Source organism: Trichechus manatus, unplaced genomic scaffold (assembly GCF_000243295.1).
Source record: "Trichechus manatus latirostris isolate Lorelei unplaced genomic scaffold, TriManLat1.0 scaffold00159, whole genome shotgun sequence".
Lineage (NCBI taxonomy): Eukaryota > Metazoa > Chordata > Mammalia > Sirenia > Trichechidae > Trichechus > Trichechus manatus.
The window spans coordinates 526,482-534,369 of NW_004444095.1; the positions used below are offsets into that span (position 1 = coordinate 526,482).

Sequence of the window (7,888 nt, forward strand, 5' to 3'; positions counted from 1 at the left end):
AGACGCCACTCACCAAAGTAGGATGCAGAACATTTTCTTAATAAGGTTTGTTATACCAATTGACATAGATGTCCCCTGAAAGCATGGTCCCCAGACCCCACAGGGAATCTTTATATATATATTTCAATGAAACCCTTTTGCCTAATGATTGTATTTTTTTCAACTCTTAGACCTTACTTTTGAATAAACCTGTTTATGAACAGTGTTAATTATTCTAGATATATAATTTTTATATTTAAGAAAAGGGTATATATAAGATATATTCTTTAAGGGAAAGGATTCCAAGAGAATTCAGGTTAGACAGTATTAAAACAGTCATGTTCTCAGGTAATTTTTTAAGTGTAATTATTAAACAATTTAGTTTTTAAAATCACAGTGATATTGGTAGGTGCCATTTCCTTACAAACCAAATTCCATTTAAAAAAAGAACTGAATCAATTTTTTAGCAAAAATAATGTTCAAAGTTCATTTTCAGGAGACTAATATAACTCTTCTTTGATAGCCAAAAGATCAATGATTTGAACTTTGGGGGAATAGAATTACTCATTTAGCATCATTTGGGGGAAGAATCAAGAAAGCTAAAATCACAGCCTCCCAAAAAGTTCTCCATGGGCTCTCTTTGGCTTTGCCAGTGGAAGGCTCATGTTGGTCTATATGTATTATGTTCTTGGCTACTTGTGGCATGCTATCTGTATTGTTTGTTAATTGTCGTAAGCCTTCAATATTGATTATATTTTTTTATTTGAAGTAATAACTCTTTGCTAGCTTTTGTGAATATACTATTTTTGTAACTTAATTTGTTTTGCTATCATGTGATTCTTAACACAAATATTATAATTATGTGTCTCTCTTTTGGTTTGCTTGACTGGAATTCCCTTCTACTTGGATGACCACAGGTGACCCTAGTATCTTCTGTAGTCTGCCCTTGGGCTTTTTTATAGTGAGTAGCATGGTAATGTTAATCGGAGCAAGGTACATCTCAGGTTAGTTACTCTTTAAATCAGACAATTTTCATACTTAGTGTTAATGTATCTGTGTCTAACTCAGCAGAAAAGTTTTCAGTGTTTTTCATTCTTCCTCTGTTTAGGAACCTGGAATCCATTAAAGGTCTAATTAATTAGACCAATGTCTAGAGGCAGTCAGAATTAAGGACTGTGACTGCTTAATCTTTTTTTTTTTTAATAGATGATTTCTTTGAGGCACTACATTCTGCTGTCAGCTGTAGCAATAAGCAAAAGTGAAAGTGCTAATATGAATGCTTACACGAAAGAACTTTTCCAAGTGACTGATGAAAGTTAAAGTCTAATTTTTTTTGGCAGTAATTAAATTGGCTTTCAAATGCAATAAATTATTTTTAATACTCCTGAAAATGTGCGAAGCAAGTCTTAATATTTCAGTTCTGTTAAGCGTTTCGGCCAGAGGACAGTAGCAGCATTCCTATAAACCTCTCAAAATGGAGATGATTTATATATAGTCTCGTTTATTTTAGTTAAAAGAATATATTTTGTGGCCTGAAGTTTTTTAAATTAGTGCTTAAATAAATTGGGGTTGAAATTAAAACCGGATGATTAGTTTTGCACATTAACTTCTACTGAAAATGTTGTCATACAAGTAATATTGTTCAGCATGGTATCGAATACATTGCATAGCCTCTGTTAATTTAAATATAATAATCATTTTTGAAAGCTGTCGCTGATGATAACTTGATTTTTCTTCAAATTAATGGCTTAAATGGAAATGACTTGTTTCTTGTCCCATATATTTCCAAGAAAGTGACATTTTCTTTTTAAAAATGTTCATGATTAGGGAGAGTTAAATGGCCTCTCTTAATTAATTGTATGACCACCTGGGTTTCAAATGTAAAATTTCAACTTTACTGATGCAGGAGGGAACATCTGTTTGTAGAAGTCAGTCAAGCATTAATTCAGTTTGGCATCATCAATTTAGTGCTATATTTAAATATGGAATGAAAATGGCAATTTACATCAGCAGAACATTAGGTTCTCTTTTAATTAATGAGAAATTTTGGATTACTTGCATGAGAACTTAAAACTAGATTATTTTACCTTTATCCTTATTTGTCATATTCAAGCCTATTCAGAATAAATTTGTTCGTATCTGCTTCCATAGTAACAATACGTTACATTGGTATCAGTGCTTTACACCTTATAAAGGGTTTCTGTATACCTAACTCTATACAGAATTAACAGTTAATAGATAAGAGAACTAAAAGTTCTCTTTCTGCTTCTTGGAAGTGTTTGGTGGAACAGTCTAAACGTTGCCAGAAGAGCTGTAATTTAAATTAATGGAGAAATGTATATGTTGTTTTAGAAAAAGTTCTATTATTATTTGTTTCATTATCCTGAATATTTTTAGTTGCATAATGATAGTCTGGAAAAGAAAAGAAAAAGACACTGCTGCTGGATATTTTTATTGATTTCCCCCTCTGTCTCGCCTTTGGTACCATGACAGCATGAGAAGGCCTGGTTTCTATAAAAAGGGACACATGTATCATCTCTAAGCTAAATGATATATTAAGTGTTCAAATTCCTAGCCTTCCAAAATGGATATGGTCACCATCTTTAGGTGCCCTCTTTTTGGTGACATCTGCTGAGATTTGAGAACAGTGGGAATTGTTTGCCCTGGTAAACAATTAGCAGCAGTGATAATATTTGCTAATTTTGGAATTGGGCCAGTTATATTTGTTACATTTGAATTGTGAGGCAAGACTTAGAAATCATGTGGAATTTCTAGCTCAGTAAATGACTGTGAATAGTCTTCATTGCTTCAGCTTCTGAATTGCATGTATGTATTATTGACATATATGGTTTTTGTTCCCCATTTTAGGTATTCCGTAAATAATACCAACCCATGGATTCCCAAGATGTGAGCTTTTTACGTAATGAGAGAATCCAGCAATTTTGTCTCTTAATGTGATGACACTATTCATAGACTGATTTTATTTATAAGCCACTTGCTGCATGACCTTTCAAGTAGACCTGTGGCTTGAAATAAAGAAAATGCAGCAGAAAAAACACTATAGGAACATCTGGTGTGTTTTTTAACTCAACAGTTAATGTTGGTCTGGCCACTTTTGGGGCTGACCCCCCACCCCCTTGCCATAATATTCTACCCTCATTCCCTCTAAGATCTAGGAAGAATTCAGATCCTGTTCGTGGGATTTTTTCATCGAACATATTGAAACATGATGAATCAGGATTTGATTCTTTGCACTACACAAACTTGATTAAAAGGTTATTACTAACCGGCTAAAATTGAGGAATTTAAAAAAAAAATCCTAAAAGTTCTTATTTCTACACATTAGGGAGACCACAACATCTTCACTGAATGTCTAATGGAAACCTCTACTAAATTTTTAAAATGGAAATTTAGTACTCTGGTAGCTTAGATATTTTACTGGAAATTATTTGCCAAAACTGAAGTTCTTCAGACATTTTACACGGTCTCACTAATTACACTGAATTTACTGACTGGATCTTATAGGGAAGCACACTTTTTCCTCTTTTTTTTCTTTTCATCTCTCCTTTTTATATTTTTTACTTCGTATGTTAACATACATGCCTTTATATTTTCTATTATGAGGGTAAATTAAGAGCACATTGTATTCAATAGGTTATAACAGGGCTGGTCTTAAGTGGACCACTATGTATATAAATATTTTGGAGAAAATGGCTATATACATTTTTGGGCAACGGTTATGCATATTATTTACCAGAAGAAACTTTCTTAAAGAGCCAGCATTTAAAATTTAAGTGTCTGTTCTATGCCAATAAAAGAAAATGTACTTTATTGTGAATTCAACTAAATTTCTTATACTTTGCCTTTTTATGTAATTGTCTTATCTGGATATATGCTGCAAAAAGAAAAAACTGCAGTAAACATTGTTTTCAAATGTAAGCTGGTCCAAATAAAGTAGTTTTTTGTTTTCCCTTTGACTTAATTTTAGACATGTTTTGGTTATTTGTGGGTAGGGGGAGGGATGAAGATATATCAAAAAGATGGAAAAAAACTTACATTAAAAAAAAAAAAAACTTAATTAGGAATAAAGCCAAGAGTCTTTTTCAGTCCAAATATGTGTCAACTGCCAGTAAGAAATTATATTTTGTATTCAGGATGACAAAGAATTATCTCTGCTTCATGTCATATTTCAACTGGAAAAGCTTTACTACTAGAAATGCCTTCCAATGAAACCAAGAATTTCTCAAAATATTTAGTATTAAACATGTTAAAGAATTCACCTATTGCAGCTTAACATCAATTTTTAAAATATCTTAAAATTAATTCGTTATTGTAATACACATAACAAAATATTGTCTCCTAATTATTTCTTCCATCGGTGCAGAAAATAGGAAAGTATAAAATAGAAAAGGTTTTGGCTTTTTTTTGGAATTGATGTTAGCTTGCCTTTGCAGTTCTGATTACGCTATTTATAAATTATTCCATCTCCTGTTTTTTTAATGCAGCTTGATGCTTAAGTGTCATAAATAGTATTGAAAAATACTCTGAAATTATTACTTGGTGGCAAGATAAACTTTTAAACATAATTACATTTTTACAAAAGTGGTTAATTTTAAATAATTTATGAAAATCACTGTTCAGATAATTTTAGGATTACATCATTTTTTCTATAAGTTGCAAGATTTATAAATTATGTTTGAAATCATACATGTTGATATTTTAATGATAAATTTACTTAAAATTAATTGGCCCCTCATTCTTGCATATCTCATTTACAGACTAGAGCTTAGATCAAAATTAAGTTATGAAAAATGCCTCAGGAAATGTGAAATTCAGCTGTTAGCTCTTGATCAGGCACATTCTGAAGAGTCAACCAACAGCTAAAGAAGTAGCTTCTGGAAATGATGGCCACCTTAATCCCTCTATTAGAAGAGACTATGTTGACCCATCTCATCATTTCCCAGGAAATACCTTGGCAAGGCCATTAGGGTCTCACATGGCGAACCGTAACCTTTTACTGGATTCACTCTATGCTCCAACTTCTCTCTACCTGGGATGGTCGGTCATTCTCTCAACTCAATAGCCAACACCTCAATCTTTTGTTCTCCAGCTAATCAGTAAAATAAGTAATGCATCTTTGCTTCAGTAATGCTATCTTAGAATTTTTTAGTGTGTTTCTTGTGAAGTAAAAGGCACCCAAAGTTCAATTTCTGGACTATTTATGGGTGTTTTGTATCACGTAAGAGCCCTGGTGGCGCAGTGGTTAAGAGCTTGGCTGCTAACCAAAAGGTTGGCAGTTCAAATCCACCAGCCGCTTCTTGGGAACCCCATGGGGCAGTTCTACTCTGTCCTATAGGGTCCCCTATGAGTTAGAATTGATGGCAGTGGGTTTGGTTTTTTGATTTGTATCTTGTGGCAATGAAGAATGATAACTATTTAGATAACCATTTAGGAGAAACCACCAAATAAAAGCTGTCATAGCACAAAAACTAACAGCATTGGCAGTGGAGTAGGTGATATTTAACCCAGTAGTATTTACCTAATAGTAAATAGGAGAACAAGATTGTTTTTTAACTGTAACTTTTTAATAGCTTGTTTAATAATAATTAAATAATGAAGTTGACCTGATCCTTCATTCCTACAATCTAACAACTTTCACAATAAGGTCACTTAATAAACGATCAGTAGAAAACTGAGTGATTTTTTTACACCAATTTATTGCTACTTTATCTCTACTTTTTTAGGTACATATCTTAATTCCAGAATTAAGATTAAATATAGGATGTACCAAATGTCATAGACAACCCTTCACCAGTATTTCCGGAGATTTCCTGTCATCAGCTTTAATGAAAAGGACCCTATTTGAATTAAATTGGGGGGCTATAAAGATATATATTCTGAGAAGCAGAAGGTGGGTTAAAAATAAGTTGCTCAACTAGGCCAGTATCTTTAATTGCCATTTTTCATCTCATTTCAAATATCTAGTCCTACCTGACAGCGTAACAGTTGAGAGAATGACAATATTTTATTTTAAAAGGCAGCTTTAGGCCTTTTTAGATGTTCCTGTTTAGTATTAAAATTAACCTATTTTATTCCTCATTAATGAACTGATTTATCTCATTGGTTGTTTATTATTGTACGACTAGTTTACAAGTGCATTTCATAAATATCAATCATTTAAATTATAACCAAAGCATCCATCAAAATGGGACTGGATAAATAAACTATGATACAGCCACACAATCGTGTAGCTTTAGAAAGAATGAGGACACTGTCTAAACATATGGAAACATCTCCAGATAAGTGAAAAAAGCAAGGTGCAAAGCAGTGCATAAGTGTGCTACCTTTCTATTTAAAAAAAAAAATTAGGATATTTGCCCATGCTGGAAGGACACTTACTAGTTGCCATCGAGTCCACTCCAAGTCACGGCGACCTTATGTACAACAGAACGAAACGGTGCCCTGTCCTGAGCCATCCTCACAATCCCCGACATGTTTGAATCCATCATTGTGGCTACTGTGCCAATCCATCTCACCGAGTCTGTCTCCCTTCCCCTCACTGGCCCTCCACCAAACATGATGTTCTCCTCTAGCAACTTATCCCTTCTGATGATGTATCTAAAGCAAGTGAGTCAGGTAATGCTGTTGATCGCCAGCCCTTTCTTCCTAGTCTGTCTTAGTCTGGAATCTCTGCTGAAACCTGTCCATCATGGGTGACCCCTGCTGGTATTTGAAATACCGGTGGCATAGGATCTAGCATCCAGCACCACAGCATCACACAAGCCACCACAGTAGGCCAGACTGACGGATGGTGGATGTTAATTGCTACTATGTGCAGTGAAACTTGTGAGAACTGGAACTCAATGGGACTGCTTTGATTTTCCGGGTCTCGAAAGTTTTCCACCTTTGACAGGGTGTAGTCTTACCACTTTTCTGTCTGGAAAATATTTGAGTTTTCCTTCTCTGACAGGTTTCTGCCTTACACAGGTTCCGGCATTTGCAGGTTTTACTGTGTAATGTTGAACCACGTTAAGGTATTAACTACAAAACTAAATTTAAAATATTTGATCTTAAATTCAGAGGTCATTATGCATGAATGTTCATAGCATTATTCGTAATAGCCCAAAAGTGGAAACCACGCAAATGTTCATCAGCTGATGAATGGATAAACAAAATGTGGTCTGTTCATACACTGGAATATTATCCAGCCATGAAAAGGAACGAAAGTGTTGATACATACTACGACATGGCTGAACCTTGAAAACATGCTAAGTCAAAGAAGCCAGGCACGAAAGGCCACAGATTGTATGATCCCACTTACAGGAAATGTACAGAATAGGCAAATCCATAGAAACAGTAGCTTAGTGGTTGCCAAGAGCTGGGGGAAAGGGATAGTTGGGAGTGACTGCTAATGGATATGGGGTTTCTTTTTGAGGTAATAAAAGTGTTCTGGAATTATATAGTGGTGATGGTGGTAAATATACTAAAACCCACTAAATTGTACACAAAAATATGAATTTTATGTACAATTACATCTCAATAAAAATGGGTAATAAATGCAGAGGCCACAAACTAGTGACCTACAGGCCAAATTAAGCCCATAGGCTTGTTTAAAACATGAAATTATTTTTAATGTTCATTTATGTAAGATAAATATAAATGCCCAGTCCCTGAAGTTATGTCAGTTTGTGATTCCCAAAATGAGCCCTTTCAAGAGAATTTTATTTACGCCTTGAAAATGGAGGTTAATTGATTTAACTCCTTTTTATTTCACTTTCACTAACTTTTTTTCAAGTATTTCATATTGGAAATAAGAAAAATGTTTTAGTTGTGAATACACAAAAGATTATGATGAAACAGAAGATTTTCCTTTTTGTTCAGCTTCCCAGAGGTGTTTATGGTCAGTGCA

The 7,888-nt window shown here is 34.0% G+C and overlaps 1 protein-coding gene across 2 annotated transcripts in view; it reads left to right on the forward strand.

Moving 5' to 3' along the window:
- GK (glycerol kinase) overlaps window positions 1-3,321 on the forward strand; it is a 72,608-nt gene extending 69,287 nt beyond the window's left edge. Inside the window, exons 19-20 of one of the 2 annotated variants that reach the window (XM_004386231.3) lie at window positions 897-983; window positions 2,848-3,321. In XM_004386231.3, coding sequence (XP_004386288.1) covers window positions 897-983; window positions 2,848-2,858 — 98 coding nt within the window. In that variant the 3' untranslated portion in view covers window positions 2,859-3,321. The remainder of the gene's footprint in view (window positions 1-896; window positions 984-2,847) is intronic. The other variant, XM_004386232.3, reaches the window with a different exon arrangement.
- The last annotated feature ends 4,567 nt before the right edge of the window (window positions 3,322-7,888 follow it).